This window comes from Narcine bancroftii, unplaced genomic scaffold (assembly GCF_036971445.1).
Source record: "Narcine bancroftii isolate sNarBan1 unplaced genomic scaffold, sNarBan1.hap1 Scaffold_288, whole genome shotgun sequence".
In the NCBI taxonomy this organism is placed as follows: domain Eukaryota; kingdom Metazoa; phylum Chordata; class Chondrichthyes; order Torpediniformes; family Narcinidae; genus Narcine; species Narcine bancroftii.
This window is the reverse complement of record NW_027212023.1, coordinates 102,778-119,961: the sequence shown is the minus strand read 5'-3', so window position 1 is coordinate 119,961 and position 17,184 is coordinate 102,778. Positions and strand designations below refer to the sequence as shown.

Here is a 17,184-nt window from a genome sequence, read left to right as displayed (position 1 = left end):
GCATGTCTTTGAGCTTTGGGATGAAATTTGGAAGGTTATTGGGAGGGAGTGCATACTCCATCCCCTCCCAGTCAGGATTGAATCCGGGTCACTGGAGATGTGAAACCTGGGTGAAAACAAGCCTACCTTAAGGAGGGGCTCAGGCCCGAAACACCAGTAATGAACCTTTACCTCCTATGAGCGCTGCGAGACCGGTTGACTTCCTCCAGCATTTCTGTGCTTTCACTGGAGAGGTGAAGCAGTGCGACGACTGCTCGGCTGTGAACCCCAGCAGATTTGGAGTTGTGTGGTTGCCTTTGTCACAGTTCTGAATGACTGGCCCTTAGCAAACCACCTTTGCTGGTGGATTTGTAGAATCCCACTTAGCTCAACGGTCAGCACTGACCCTTTATAAAGCCATGTGCTTCTTTCCTGCACTTCGCCCAGTATTTGCTCAATTTCATTTCGGGGGTGGGGGGGCACAATTGTAACATTTCCCATCACCTCTGGCCCTGCACATCAAATCCTGGCTGTTCAGTGTATAATTCAATCTCCACCTTGTGTCACCTCCTGATTGTTATCAGGGGTTGACTGCCTTTTACTTCCTGTGAATGCTGCGTGTCCTGCTGTGTTTCTCCAGCATGGTTTGCACTCAACCCCAGCATCTGCAGATTTTCTTGCTTAACAATTTTTTTTAACCACTAGTTACTTTTCAATGTGCCCTATGTTTTGAGGAACATCTTTTCTACATTAATCCAATATCGTCACAATATGAAATAGGTTTGTTATCTTTCCTTGGGTTTCTTTCCACACAGACAAAATGGCCCCAGCTTTGTGTAACTAAGTCCATGAGTTCCTTTCCCTACACCCTCTCTCATGCCTTCAGGTTCTTCCTGAAGGGTGGTGCCCGAATTGAATCCAGTCCTCCAGCTGAGGCCAATCACACTTGATGCTATTATACTGAAAGATCAGACTCTATAAGTTTGATACCATAAGGTACTGTCCTACTCATTGCACAATGCGCACATGCATCGAAATTCTTGCTGCTGCCGATCTTGTAACCGTGGGCAGGTTAATGTAGCGGTTAGCTCAACGCTTTTCCCGCGCCAGCGAACTGGGTTCGAATCCAGCGCTGTCCACAAGGAGTTTGTACCTTCTCCGCATGTCTGCTTGAGTTTCTTCCAGGTGCTCCGGCTTCCTCTTGCATTCCCAAGACGTATGGAGTTTGTAGGTGTATTTGGGCAGAGCAGGCTTGTGGGCTGGGAAGGCCTGTTACAGTGCTATATGTCTAAAATTAAAATTTAAAAAAATTATAAATGTATTGAATTAAATTAAGAGATGATAAGTACATAATGTAGATAGAGATATGTGAATGGGAGTTCAGTGCATGACCTTGTAACACAGGAAAATTGCACCAACCATTTCAATTGCATAGAGCTCCATTGGTAGATGTGTTGGAGGAGTTGTTTGCTGTCATGATATCAAATCACTGTTCCTATTGGTGCTTCCATCTGGAACTCTGCCCTGTTGAATAGGTGTGGTGTGGGTATCATTTCTGAGGCGTTGAAACTTTTGTTGTGGACATTTTAAAACTATTCCTCAAACTGTGACATTTTCCCTTCATTCTAATCCTGAATTACTGCTAGTTTCCTCGTGCACTCAAACACCAAAGGGCATTTACCCTATCAGAAATCCCTGTTCATTGACCTTAGTCCTGAAGTGTGTGTTGAATGGGAACAGAGTGTGTGCAAAGGCATGTTTTTCTTGAACATCTTCCTGAATGGCTGGACAATCTGGATAACTTGGATCAAAGGCATCAATCAACAGAAACACTGGTGCAAGCCTCCTTGTTTGAAAGTTGCCTGTCAATTTTAAAAGGATGCATTTGGTGCTTGGACAGAAGGAAATTTGGAAAACTTCAAAGGGAAAATTTTGTAGAGAAGCTTTGTGAGAGTAAAATGTAATCGGAGGGAAATGTGGAAAGTAGGGAAAATAAGACTGGTGTTTAAATAATGTTTTCCAATTAAGCAAATAATTAAAAGGCACTTTGAAGTTAACTTCAATGTTTAGCCTATTGGGACCCAGGCAGGGTGAGTTGAGATTGCTGGTGGCAACTGGTAGTACTCAACAGTGTCTCCAGAGGGCGCACTCATACAGATGGCATGTGGGTGCTCTCTTGGCCCAATACCATGTTGAGGCTCCTTTCACCTAGCATCTCAGCTCATCCATCGACAGCTCTGTGCTCCTGTGATGCTTCAAGAATGGGACACCAAGGAAAGGTTATGGCGTGCTGTATGAAGGCCTAGTCTTTGGCAAAATATAGAATCCCAGCTAACTATTGTGCCCCCTGAGTTTCAGGCTAATTTGCAATGCACATTTCAGCTGTTCCCATTCCTTGGAATGCTGATCATTAGGGAATCAAACCAGAATCTTTTACAATCTTGCACTTAACATTAGCAAAACCAAGAAGCTGATTGTGGACTTCAGTAAGGGGAAATTAGGGGAACACGAACTGGTCCTCATCAAGGGGTCAGCAGTGGAAAGAGTTAAGAGCTTCATGTTCCTGTGTGTCTGAGGATCTGTCTGGGGGCCTCCATGTTGATACAATCATGAAGAAAGCTTGCCAATGGCTATACTTTGTAGGAGTTTGAGGAGAATTGGTAAGTCACCAAAGACTCTTGCAAATTTATACAGGTGTACCGTGGAGAGCATTCTGGCTGAATGCATCACTGTCTGGTATAGAGGTAGGACAGGAAAGACTACAGAGAGTTGTGAACTCGGCCAGTGCCAACATGGGGATCAGTCTCTACTCCATCGAGGACGTCGACAAGAGGCGGTGTTTTAAGAAAGCAGGCTCTATCCACAAGAACCCCCACCACCCAGGCCATGCCCTCTTCAGACTGCTACCAGCAGGAAGGGAGGTACAGGAGACGAGCACCCAGCGGCACAAGGACAGCTTCTTCCCCTCTGCCATCAGATTTCTGAACCACAGACACGGCCTCAATTTCTTCTATTTTTGCCCTAATTTATTAACTTAAATGTAATTTTACAGCCATATTTGCAGAATGCTGCCACATAACAACAAATTTTGAGAAATGTTTATGACAATAAATTGTGATTCTGATTCTGATGCATTTCCTGGGGACACCCTCCTTGTGTGGTTAACCAGCTATCTTGTCTTTAGTTTCCCTTCGGCTTGGTTTATAGGGGGAAAAATTTGGATTCCACCCTGTGTTTTCCTCGTTAGTCATAGAATCAGATCTGCTCATTCTGATTAAATGGAATTGGTCTCGAGAAATACTTGGTCAACATACTGGCGGCAATGGGGCATTAGCTGATTGGCAGGATGCAGAGTGTCAGAATACAGGGATCATATTCTAGCTGGATACCAATTGCTAGTGGTGTTCCACAGGGGACTGTGATGGGGCTGCTTCTTTTTATGTTCTAGATCAATGATTTGGATTATAGACCAGATGGCGATGGAAAGGATCTTCAATAATTCCTTGAGACCTACTTAGCCAGCGCTCCTAGTAGGTGCCATCTGTAGAGGAGAGGGAGACCCCAGTGATGCTCTCGGCTGTTTTATTGATCCTCTGTTGACTTCTGTTCCGATGCTTTACAGTGATGCCGGACAGTCTCAGTTGTGCAAGAGTTTGTCGAGGGGTGGAGACTACCTGCTACTTTCTCATGGGCATGGCTGAGTAATTACTACATGGTGACAATGTGAAAATCTCCATTACAAGGTTCTTAAAACAACAGGAAAGTCCTCCCTGATATCTTGGACCAAATCGACAAACAGTATTAAAAATAGAGATCTGTTTATTTCTTAATGGATGCAGTACCGTAGAAGGCCTTTCTAGCTCGTGAAACCTGCGCTGCCCAATTAACCTACTAATTCCGTATGTTTTGGAACCTGAGAGAAACCCATAACACACAGGGCACGGGGAGGATGTACAAACACCTTACAGACAGTGCCAGATTTGAACCCGGTCGCTGTAATGGCTAACTGCTACACTAACAGTTGTAGTACGCCATTCAAGCGATCTTTCCATTCTTTGATTACAACAAAGTTGGCTCTCTTAAAGTAATTGGCTGTTAAATGCTAGAATATCTCTAATCATCAAGAACAAGATTGCAGCCAGGGGTGGGTTGAGCAACAGCAGACGGAGAAAAGGGATGGTAGGCATTTCGGGTCAAACCCCTTCCTCGAGACAGGACATTCCACTGAGGGGCTTCCTCCCTCCTAGTCGAACAACACAGAAATAGATCCTTGGTCCACCAGCTCCACGCTGACCCTCAAAATGCATGTCTGTACTGATCCCATTATCAGCACTTGGCCTGCACTGATTTTTGCATCAGCAAATCTAGGTGCTTCCCAAACTTTACGAGAATCCCTGACTCCTGTGTGTTCTATATCGCAACCATTTTCTGGGTGCAGAAGCTCTTCCTCCGTCTTTTCATTCTTCCCTTTTTTGAACTCTGGGGAGAAGTTGCTCTCTGTCTTTTCTACACCTCTCAGTTTTTCTTTTCACTTTTCTTTGAGTTCTCCCCTCTGCCTTTTCCAAGGGAAGACAAATCCCTCCTGTCTGCTTTGCCCTCGTAACTGTAGCATTGGAACAGAATGTGATGTCTCACCTCCCCCAGGAGTCTAGGACGCAGGAGCGCAGAAAAGTGGCTGTTGCTTGGTTAAGTACAGTGCAGCTCTCGGAAAGAAAAACAAATCAAATTCCATGCACAGTCTAATGAATCTGCTTTGCTTGATGGTGAGATTGGCCCATGAGTGTTCTGGAGGAGTTACCGTATATACTTGTGTAATAGTAAAATTTTGTGGACCAATTTTGCAGGGTAAGATTTAGGCGGTCGACTATTCCATGCATACTTCTTTTCACAATGGTAAGTACCTAGAAGTTTGAGTCATCGGGAGTTCCGAGGTAATTCCACAGTCTGGGGGTAGGGACATCGGGACCTCGGATGGGTGGGCGGACTGGGTGTAGGCAAGATTCCGCAATCAGAGTGTCGGGAACTTAGAAGGGTGGGTGGCCTGGGCCTAGGTGAGATTCCGTGGGGTATCGGGGGCTCGGATGGGTGGGCGGCTGGGCCTAAGCGAGTCTGTGATCGGGGTGTTGGGAGCTCGGTTGGTGGGAGGCCTGGGCCAAAATAGGGGAATCTACTTTTGCAAGTGATATATGGAAAATACTAGATTTTTTGGGTCCAAAAATAGGGGGTGACTTTTATACGCGTATATACGGTATGCTGCTGTTGACCTCTGATTTAATATTTTCGCTGTTTTCTAATCCCTTATGGCTTCCCCTCCCTGTCAGTAATCTCCTCAACTGTTCTTGCACCTGGACATGAACAGATTGACAGATTCTGACCTCTCGAGGATCTCCCCTCATCGTCCACCCATAGATGTCAGACTTTCTAATTCCTTCCCTGAACCTCAGCACCTCCCTTTCTATTTTATGAAGCTCCTTTTAGGGAAAAATTAACTTTTGAGGGGGGAAAAAAAGGACAAAACTTTTTTAATCAATGCTGGCAAAGGAAAGTAGCCTGAAGAGTTTCTCTCCACTAACTTTGACCTTGACAGTGGAGGACAGTGCAGAGAGTCAGTGGATGGACTTGTTCCCTGGCTGCAGTGCCTTTCTGTTTCAGTATTTTTCGTTGGAGAAGTTAATTAGGTTGCTTTTAATGTCTGAAATAGCCTTTGCCCTTGTGGGGCAGTGGACAGATTCAGACGAGTCGATGACTTTGTCCCCTTGATGACAAAGCAGTTGTAGAATGGGCTGCAAAGCAAATCTTGTAAAGAAAATTATTTCTCTCAATTGTGGCGACTCTTAATTCAGTATTTGTTCTAAATGATGCTTTCTGAAGTGGATTCTGAAATATTACTGTTGTAATTTGATTCCTCAACTTGATTCTGTAACTTTGATTCTGTAGCTTCCGTACTTTTGTGCATCGTTCAGCAGAACTGGGCAAACCGTATATACTCGTGTAAAAGTGGATTCCCCCCCTCACTATTTTTGGCCACAAAATCTGGTATTTTCCATATATCGCTTGTAAAGGTCAACCCTAGTCTCGCACCTCGGCCTTGGCCTCCCGCCCATCAGAGCTCCTGAATGGCTCGACCGTAGACTTCCCACCTGGCTCTGGCCTCCTGGCCATCAGAGTTCTCGCGCGCCGGAGATCCTGCACATCAAACTCATCCCCGGCCACCTGTCCATTGGAGCTCGTGACGCATTGAGCACCGATATCTCACTCAATCCTGGTCACCCGCCCATCAAACCCCTGACACCTCTGACGAAGCAAATAGTTACTGCGGTCAAAAGTAGTATCTGTGTAATGTCAACCCAAAATATAACGTTTTAAAATGGTCTACAAAATTCAACTTTTACACGAGTATATATGGTAGTTTTGGATGAGGTCACTTGAGATTTTCCTTTCTGTCTACATTCACACAATATGAATGATCCTTGCACTGGCCTCTTTTAGAGAAGGAGTTGATTCATTTGGGTACTAGTATGTGACACTTGGGCCTTGCTCCCTTTACAGGGATGGTCCGAGGATTGGGTTTCCACCACACACTCAGCTCCTGCCACTCGGCACTTGATACAAGGAGCTGGCAGTACTGACAGAGGCATGGGTCATCGCAGGAGCTCCAGCAGGCAGTTACCCTATCAGAACTACCACTGTTGTTCACCTCCTGAAGTGAAACGTTCTTTATTGAAAGAAATATTTTAAAAGATGCAAAATGCACACAGCCTTCAACAAGGGCGAGCAGGATCAAATGTATGCAGATGAAATCTGGCCAACTACAGATAAAGTGTCAGGAATCCTCAGTGATCAGGACAGGGGAAAGTGTTAATGCTTCAGGTTCGAGACCATTGGCCAGAGCTGGGAACGTCCGAATAAGGTAGAAGTTGCAGAGGTAGTAAGGTCTGTTACATGAAAAGAAGAAAAAAATCAAGTTCATTATCAAACTGACTACATACATAGCCAGACAAAGCAGCGTTTCTCTGGGCCACGGTGCACACACATACACATCCTACACATTCCTTGCACAACATAACTACATACGTAAAATATAATAAATGAAATGGATGAAAATAGAATAACCGAAGATTTAATTGGTGGTGTCAGTGACTGTATTAACAAAACTTTCCACCTACCATCTCGCCTTTCATGGATTAGCAAAGAATTTTCGAATCTAAAAGAATGGTTCCCAAGAGAAAAATCATACAGTATTGTTTGGGCCACTGTAATGTTCTCCCTTTACAGAGCATTGAGGATTGCTGCTACACTCCATCAGTGGTGTTCCATGTAGAATTTCTTGATGGTGGGAGAGTTTGGCCTGTGATATACTGGGCTGTGTTCACTACATTTTGCAGGGCTTTCAGTTCAGAGATATTGGTGCCCCCATGCCAAGCTGTGATGCAGCCGGTCAGCCCACTTTCCACTCCACATCTGTAGAAGATTGCCGTGATTTCTGATGTCATGCCAACCTTCCACAGTCTCCTGACGAAGTTGAGGCACCGACGTGCTTTCTTCGCGATGCCATTCGTGCATTGGGTCCAGGACAGGTCCTCTGACATAGTGACTCCCAGGAATTTAAATTTGCTTACACATCTGATCCTCCCAAAGATTACTGAATCATACACCTCTAGTTTTCCATTCAACAATCAGTTCCTTGGTGTTGGTGACATTTAGTGAGGTTGTTGCTAGTAGACGGTTCAGCCAAGTTTGCAATCTCCCTCCTGCCTTCTGACTCATCTCCCCTTTCTATACAGCCCACTACCGTGGTATCGTCAACATATTTGTGGAGGGTGTTATTTTTGAACTGAGCTATGCAGTTATAAAGCAGGAGGTTAAGAATGGAGTCCTGTGGTGCTCCAGTACTGATGGAGATTGCAGAGGATTATGTACCCACATGCATCCCCATGGGACAGCCTTGCCAGCGAGGTTGTGAGTGCATTTAAAGGAGTTGTCCAACACGAGAATGAATTGAGCTAGGTTGGCCCAAAGGCTTTACAGCGCCATTGATCGGGATGGGGGTTCGAATCCTGCGCTATCTGTAAGGAGTTTGTACATTCTCCCCATGCTGCATGTCTAAATCAAATAGAGAAAAGTGAGGGTTCAGGAAAATTTCTCAGTCTCCCTCCTTCTCCATTGCACCCTCCCCTTGTGACACTGAGTAGTAAGAAATAAGCTCATTGTAAGATGTGGGCAGGGCTGGACTCTGAAGCCAACGTTTGACAGCGCGCAGCTTTTTAAGTTAGTCCAACAGCTAAAAAGTTTCTTTTTTTTATTTTGGCAGGTGTACAACATATTTCAGCATCACAGCCTGGGGATTAAGATCAATATTCGAGTCACCAAACTCGTTTTACTTCACAACCGACCAGTAAGTACAGTAGGATGCCGTTCAGCTCTTCGGGCCTGTTCTGCTTGTCAGTTAGCTCTGAGATGCTCTGCATCAAAATGCCAATCACCCTCTGTCTGAGGCGTTGAATAACAGTGAACAGCATGCCTTTCCTGGATCTCACCCAGAACGACATCTGCCATTAATCACAGCAGCAGCCCAGTCACGTGTTCGACCTGCTTCAGACTCGCTGTGTATATTTTGTCAAGTCTGAGCTTTTCTAATCCATAAGGATATCAAATCAGTTTCAGAATCATGAATATTTTCATTAGCTCATCAATCCACATCTCTCCTATTCAATAATAAACTGCAGCGCTTGGCTTGATGCGTTAGAATCAGTGGTATTCAAACTTTTTCTTTCCACTCGCATACCATCTTAAATAAACCCTATAACCATGTGATTAGTAAGGGATTACTTAAGGAGGTATGTGAGTGGAAAGAGAATGTTTGAAAACCACTGCCTTAGATCTTCTCAATGGATTTCTTTGCAGAAACCAAAGGTCAGAGTCTCCCGGTGCAAGTGGCTCTCAGATTCACAGACTAGTGTTCGATCCTGACCCCTGGTCCTGTGTGCACATGTGAAGTTTGCATGACTGAATGTGTGGTCCTGGCTGCTGTGGTTCCTTCCCACATCCCAGTTCCAGGATGGCTGATTAGCTATTGAAAATAAAACGTGTGAGAGAGGAAATAATTTTGAAGGGAGATAAAGAATGGGATTGCCCTAGACATGACAAGGTTCCATGGGCCAAATTAGATGGCACAGTTAGCGCCTCACTATTGCAGTGCCAGATACCCAGGATCGAATCCAGCGCTGACTGTAAGGAGTTTGCACATTCTCCCAGTGTCTGTGTGGGTTTCCTCTGGGCGTTCCGGTTTCCTCCAATTTTCAAAACATATGGGGGTTATAACCATACAACCATATAACCACTTACGGAGTGGAAACAGGCCATGTTGGCCTTTCGAGCCCGCACCGGTTCACTGATTTTGTGCACCCTCTTCAGGCATTGGTGATTTTAAGTGTAGTGTATCTTTGAGAATTTTAACATCTATCCATAGGTACTCTGTACTTTGGATGTGAAATCTCATATTAAAATATTCAAAAACATTGGCTGTGTGGGAGAAGCCAGTGAGTGGCCGTGGACAATAGGTTCTCAGACTGGAGGCCTGTGACTAGTGGTGTGCTGCAGGGATCGGTGCTGGGGCCAGCGTAGTTTGTCATCTAGATCCACAATCTGGACAATAATGTGGTGATTGGATCAGCAAGTTTGCAGACAATACTCAGATCAGAAGCGTTGTGGACAGCAAGGAAGGTTTTCAAAGCTTGCAGAGGGATCTGGACCAGCTGAAATAGACAGCAGAGATAGGTTAATTGGGTGTATTTGAACAGCACCGGCTCATGTTTCCGTGCTGTATATCCATGTCCAAATGGCCCCCTCCTGTCCGTTAGTATGTGAGCCAAGTTGCTGTGATGTGGCATTTTTACTTTTGCCTGTTTACGTTTGGAATTTGCTTCATTTTCATAAGAAATGTTGGAAACTTGTATTCACAGGAGCATCTGTCCATCGGTCACCATGGGGAGAAGTCGCTGGAGAGTTTCTGTGATTGGCAGCACAGGGAGTTTGGAGCACGATACCTGGGGAACAACCAGGTGCCTGGTGGAAGAGATGACTACCCAGCGGTGGATGCGGCTGTGTTCGTGACAAGGTACTGCTTTGGTTTATTTTTGTGGCGCTCAGGACTTTTTTTTTCTTCAGCTGATGACGACCAACTTTCATCTTGAGTTTATGCTTGTTTAATGTACTCTTAATGAGATGAATTCTTGAATTGGGCCTTGGGTACACTGCAAACCTGAAGCACAGAAAATGGCTAATGGACCCAGTGGGGACTGAAAATATCAAAGATTTGTTAAAATGCAGGAAATATTCAGCAGCAAAAATCGGATGATGAATGGCAGATGGAACTTAATGCAAACAAGTGTCTGAGGTGTTGTAGTTCGGAAGGACAAACCAAGAGAGGATGTTGTTGTTGTTGTTCGTCCTTTGTAGTCGAAGATGACCATGGCTTCAAAGTCAAATGGTAGATTGGTGGCTGTGGGTCCGGAGATTACTGGTGAGGCCAATCCAGGCCCTGAAGGCTCGCCCACGTGTGGGGCACAAGTGGTTGGGTGCTGTCGTGGCAGTGGAGGCTGCTCGGGCCTTGTGGACAGCACGCTTTCATTTTGCCTCAATGATGCGCCTGACTTCAGCTGCACGGGTTCCTGTGGTGATCTTGCTGTGCCAAGCTGGACGGCTGAGCGCAAGGGTCTCCCATGTGTTGATGTCGACACCCAGGCCTTTGAAGGAGGGTTTGAGGCATTCTTTGAAACGTTTCTTCTGCCCCCCCCCCCCCCCCCACCCCGACTGAGCACTTGCCCTGACACAGTTCTCCGTACAGCAGCTGCTTAGGCATTCGCCTGTCTGGCATTCTAACCACATGTCCAGCCCACCTGGCTTGGGCTTTCAGCAGGAGGGTGTAGGTGCTGCAGAGCCCAGCTCGTTCCAGGATTTCCGTGGCGGGGACTTTGTCCTGCCACCTGATGTGGGGGAGTCTGCGGAGACAGCTCAGGTGAAAGTGGTTGAGCTGTTTGGCGGATCTGCCGTTGAAAGACCAGGACTCGCTGGCATAAAGGAGGGTGCTAAGGACCACTGCACTGTAGACCTTCAGCTTGGTGGTAAGGCTGAGTCCTCTCCATTCCCAGACGTTCTCACAGAGTCTCCCAAAGGCGGCACTGGCTTTGCCAAACCTGTTGTTGACCTCAGTGTCTATGTTCACTGCGCGAGAGAGTATGCTGCCCAGGTAGGTGAAGTTGTCGACCGCCTAGAGGTTCTGGCCCTTCACCGCGATGTGCGGCTCCTGGTATGGCTTTCCTGGGGCAGGCTGGTACGTAACTTTGGTCTTTTTGGTGCTGATAGTGAGACCAAAGTTGCCGCAGCCTTGTGAGAAGCCGTCCATTTCACGCTGCGTCTTCCGCTCTGTGCTGGCGTTGAGTCCACTGTCATCAGCAAATAAGAAGTCTCTGATGTCGATCTCTTGCACCTTTGTAACTGCCTGCAGGTGCCTGAGGTTGAATTTAATGCAGACAAGTGTCTGAGGTGTTGTATTTTGGAAGGACAAGCCAAAAGAGGATATATACACGGTAAATGGTTGGGTAAATGGGTAGGTGAGATACAAACCAGAGAACATGGGTTAAGGATGAAAAGTTTAGGGGAAACAAGGGGTGGGAGGGGAAACTTCTTCACTCAGTGGTGGGAATATGGAACGAGCTGCCAGCTGAGGTGAATGCAGGCTCAATTTTAACACTTAAAGAGGAATTTGGGCAGGTACGGGGATGGAAGGGCTATGGACTGGATACAGGTAAGTGGGACTAGGCATTAAAATAGTTTGGCACAGACTAGACGGCCAAAAGGGGCTTTTTCTGTGCTGTAATGTTGTATGGTTCTAGTTTTAGAAGTGAATCCATTCATATTTTAATCGAGGATCCTTTGTCAGACCCTTCGACTTGAAATTAATGTTGATTGTCGTCCCACACGTGCGGCCTGACCTGTTGAGTATTTCCTGCCTTTCCTTTATACTTTAGATTTCCAGCATCTGTAGATTTTTAAATTGGTATTTATGTAATATCATCAACATATTTAAAGTATCCGCAAGCGCATAAAATGCAATGCTGTCTTGTAATCTTTTGAGGTAGTTTCAAGATAGTATTTCATTCATAGTGTGCACCTTGAGTTCATTCCGCAGCACCTCATTAGTTCAGTGAGCAGAGAGTGCTGCATTTTCTGAAGGTTTTGGTGAGAGTTCCTGCAAGATTAGCTGCCTTGGTGCCTGCAGGGAATTGTGCTGTTACACAGGATTTGATTGGGTGTGGCTATTCTATTCCCAATGTGATGCACTGCGGTGACAGTAACCAGACACAAGATTCAAAAGACTGAACAACAGGCTTTATTCTACTTAAAGTCTGCTGCTGTAGTCAGCTGCAACTCCGTATGACTGACCTCGAGGGTGTGGGTTATATCCCGGCGGATGATTGGCAGCCGACCAGTGGGGCTTGATCCATTCAGGTTGACTGATTGAGAGCCGGCCAGGTGTGCTCTGTCCTCTGCGGATCTTCCTGCAGATACACAGGTTGCCCCCTACAGTCGGCTAGTGGTGTATCACCACACCTACTTTCCCAGAGATGTAAGCAATGAACCAGGATTGCGTTGGAGTTGGATATAGTTGGCTGTGGACGATCGTATGGATATGGTGAATCAGTACCTTTATCTGGCTGTTAACGGTTGGTGCAACACTTACAATGTGCAAACGATCCAGGTTCAAATATGATGCTGTTTGTAAGGAGCTTGTATGTTCTCCCCGTGTCTGCGTGGGTTTCCTCCGGGTGCACTGGTTTCCTCCCACATTCCAAAGAGTTGTAGGTTAATTGTGGTATTTGGCTGGAAGAACCCGTTACCATGCTGTATGTCAAAGTTTAAGTTTAAATAATCAGAAATAGAAAAAAATGTTGCAGATGCTGAGTATTTTGAATAAAACCGTTAATGCTGGAATCACTCATCGCCTGTGGAAAGAACCTTTCAAGCCAGAAGCCCTGTGTCAAAACACTCCTAAATTATGTCAGTAAAAACACAACGCTGGAGAAACTCAGCTAGTCAAGCAGTGTAACAAAGAAAAAGATATCTGACCAATGTTTCAGGCTTGAGCCCTTCATCAAGGCATGAGCAAAATTAGGCAGGTGCCTGAAATGGCATTATGGTAGAACTGCGCTCAATGTCCATAAGCTACAGCTCTGCTTAGCACGTTATAGGAGAGATGTGACTGCAGAGAAGAGGATATTGCCGGCACAAGAGGAGAAAATGGGTAGGCTAAAGCTGTTCCCCTTGGAACAGACTGGCTGGTGAGGGCTTCGCCATGGTGCTCAGCAACATGGAAAGAGGGCCTTCCATCCAACTCATCCATGCCAATCAATGTTCGTTGCCGAGCTGGTCCCATCTGCCCGCATTTGGCCTGCGTCCCGCTCAACTTCCTCTCTATTCAGGTACCTGTCCAAATCTCTTTCAAACATTGTAATTGTCCCCACCACTCCCTCTGGCAGCTCACGTCAAGCACCCACAATCCCCTCTGCAGAGGAGATGCCCCTCAGGTCCTCTTGATTCAGAGGAAATGGGAAAGGGTGTAAGGGTCAAAAATTGGCTGGCATGGTTAGGACAAGACTAATACAGCCCCAGCGACCTGGTTTTGAATCCACTGCCGTCTGTCAGGAGTTTGTACATTTTCCCTGAGACCTGTGTGGGTTTCCTCTGGGTGGTCTTGTTTCCACCCACTCTCCAAAGCATGTGACATTGATAGGTTAATTAGGTGTTATTGGAGGGAATGGGCTGGAAGGACCTGCTATTGTGCTGTAATGTAAAAATTAAAACAAAAAACCAGGGTCCAGAGAATTGAATTGGAGAATTAGATTAGGATCAGTTCAGTGTGGTTTAACATTTTCTATCCCTGCTAACACCATGGACAAGAGTTGTGAATTGGGTGGCAGATTGTCATTGCCCATTGCTTGGCTTTGTGTGACTTTGTACTTTCTGATTTTTTTTACACAACAGTTGCATTTTGCTCTGGTCTATCCAATTCTTCCCCATCTTGATTCTTTGGAGCAGAGAGGCTGGCATCTGGGATGGAACTTAATCAGTTTAATCTGTGAATGGAAGGGAACGTTTGCATTGTAACGTGGAAACACCTTTTAAATATAACTCCGGACTTTTGAGCAATGGGACAGAGCTGAGATGTACATGTAGATGTTCTACAGGAGCTCTATCGAGAACGCCCTGGCCGGCTGCATCACAGAGTAATGGTGCGGTTGCTGCAGAGAAATGGATCGGAGGTCAATCCACGGGACCAAAAGAGTGACAGAGAGGATCACATGAGTTCCCCCCCCCCCCCTCCCAATGAAGTGATCTACCGGGATCTGTAACAATAGTGTTCGTGGTTGCAATGCAGCTAGTTTCATCCTTGTGTTGTCCAAGGACTCACACATACGAATACAAGATGAAACCGGATCGTTGGCTGAAGAGGGCGCGCAAAATCATGGAGGACCCCTTCCACTCTGCACGCAGCATCTTTCAACTACTCCCATCCGGGAAGAGATGCAGGAGGATCAGAGCCAGCACCACCAGGATGACGAACAGCTTCTTCCCACGGGCAGTGAGAACGCTGAACGACCAAAGGAACGGCTCACACCGACCGTCCGAGACTCTCATATTCATGAAATAATATTTATTTAGTTATTTGTACAGATGAAATATTTATCCTGCATATGCATTATATCTGGTTGTATGTTTTGTACCGAGGATTTGAGAACGCTGTTTCATCAGGTTGTACTTGTTCAGTCAGATGACAATAAACGTCTTGACTTGATATGTCCCAATCCAATCTGGAGTTTTCTGTCACAATAGTACTTTTGTTGGCTGCCTGTTGGTCACTGTGCACTCTATCTGCCAGAGTTGTGTACAACCTCACCAGAGGGGATTGTGCACTGTGTGACCGTGCTCTCCTTCAATGCAATCTTGTGGAGTTTGTCAGACTGCCTTGGCTCATTAGAGCACAGTCTGCAGCAGCACCGCTTTGGGCAGTACCCTGCTTTATGACTGGAGGCCTTTTGTCCAATGTTTTACAACCCCAGATATCCACCCTCTGAACGAGCTCCCAAAGTTGTAAAAACCTTCCACCGTGTTTGGAATCTGACATTTACTTGTGCTAGCTGTGGATGTGCAGGTCGTGGGAATGTGACCTTTCTGACGATGATTGCATTGCTTGGTTGTGAACTTCGGTGGTGAGTGGCAACCACAGCAACAGTAGCCACTGAGAAGACCACAGCAAAATGCCTTGGTTACATACCCTTGGAGTCCATTGTGGCTCTCTGACCGAGGACTGAAGCTGGTGACAAGATGCGTTTGCATTCTTGGATGCCATTTCTCCTGCTGCTGCAGGCTAGACTACGCTCATATTCTTGCATGCTAAACAGGTTTGATTGCGTTTGTCCTCAACTACCCTCCTCACATACCTATTGCATCAGGCATGATCGAGATCAGTGGTTTTCAAACCTTTTCTATCCACTCACATACCACCTTAACTAATCCCTGATTAGAAAGGGATTATTTAACGTATTATGTGAGTGGAAATAAAAAGTTTGAAAACCACTGTTTTAATCGTACCTAGTTGACTCGGTATGTACACGGTTTCATAACTCCGAAGGAAATGGGCCAATGACAATTTTTCTCAAGCAAAGTATTCCAGTAGCAATTGGGTCTGGAGCAGTGATTCTCAACCTTCCCTTAGTGACGTTTTGGGTCTGAGCCCTTCTTCAAGGTATGGAAAAAGCAGGCAGTTACTTGTTAAAGGAAAGCACAGGGCAAGGAGTACAGACCAACAAACAAAAGGTGATGATTGGATAGGGAGAAGAGGCCAAGAGAAAGGAAAGGTGAGAGTGATAGGGGGAAGGGTAGAGGTTTCTCCATGAATGCAGAGGTGTGGGAAAGAAGAAAGAGGGAAAGGGGAGAGAGAGAGAGAGAGAAGGGAGGGGGGAGACAGAGCTAGAGGAAAGGAGGTGTGGGGGTGGCTAATGGAAACTGGAGGTCAAGCCAATGTTTGAACTCTGTGGTGCGCTGTCAGTCAGAAGCAAAAATTGACCCGGTGGGGGAGGGGGGGGGGAAAGTTTCAGTAAAAGCCCCAAAACATAAACACAGTATTTACAGATTAAGATGGTCTGGTGGCAGTCAGAATCTCTGCGACCGTCGCAGGTCTGGCTCCTGGTCACTGGTCGGTGAGGGTGTGGGGGGGTTGGGGGCAGGGGCCGGAGTGGCTGGCATGGTGCAGCGCGGAGAAATGGCCGGGGGGGCTGGGGTGAAGTCGCGTGTATTGTATCGGATGGGCAGGGGGGCGGGTTCGTTCCCCACGGTTGTAGCAAGTCCTTGGTGCCCAAGGAGGTCCTGAGTGCCCCATAACTATCCGGGGTCGGGGGTGTGCGTCAGGCCAGCGGGGTCCTGGGCTGGAGAATGCTGTGGTATGGTGGGTGCTCCTGCCGGTGCCAGGTCCCTGGTTGAGACGGTGTCCTCCCTGCCGCTACTGAATTTAATGTAGGCATAGTTGTTGTTCACATGTAGGGGGAACACCTGCTCGACCAGGGGTTCAGCCTTGTGCGGCCGCATGTATCCACTCAGGAGCACCGGTCCTGGGGATGGGAGCCATGCTGGGAGAGACGTTCCCATCGCTGATCTCGTCCATTGATTTTTATCCATCATGGAGCACCTGAGGTCGTGCGGAATGTCCCTGGTCAGTGTGGTGGCTGCTAGGACTAACTCTGGGTCTGAGTCGTCGTTGCCCAACAGTGGAGGTGAGTTGTGGTTGTTTGTGTCCACTGCAGACATTGTGGGAGGTGATTGTTGATCAGTGGTGCTCTCCGTAGTCGTGGGGTTTAGTGTGCGGCGGTTAGCGGGATCCGGAGGCATGGGGTCCATCGGTAGGGCGGCCTGGTCCTCACCTGTGTTGACCACTTGGTGTCAGCAGTGTCTGGGCCAAGATGGTGGTGCCACGTGGGAGGGTGAGGCATGGGTGGCCTTCTTCCCCGGCTGTGATCGGTGCGCCGGAGAAGTGACGTCACGCTGCTGGCTGTCGGGAAGGGTGATGTCATCACGGCCGGCGGAAGTGACGTTGTTGTAGTCCTCGGCGGGTGGCACTGGCGAGAGTGAGGGCTGGTCCAGGCTCATGAT

At 46.9% G+C, this 17,184-nt stretch overlaps 1 protein-coding gene across 1 annotated transcript in view; it reads left to right on the top strand.

Moving 5' to 3' along the window:
* Positions 1–17,184, top strand: part of LOC138750873 (A disintegrin and metalloproteinase with thrombospondin motifs 17-like) — a 129,243-nt gene that overhangs the window by 19,211 nt on the left and 92,848 nt on the right. Inside the window, exons 6-7 of the mRNA XM_069912986.1 lie at positions 8,291–8,374; positions 9,942–10,096. Of these exons, the coding sequence (XP_069769087.1) occupies positions 8,291–8,374; positions 9,942–10,096 (239 nt within the window). The remainder of the gene's footprint in view (positions 1–8,290; positions 8,375–9,941; positions 10,097–17,184) is intronic.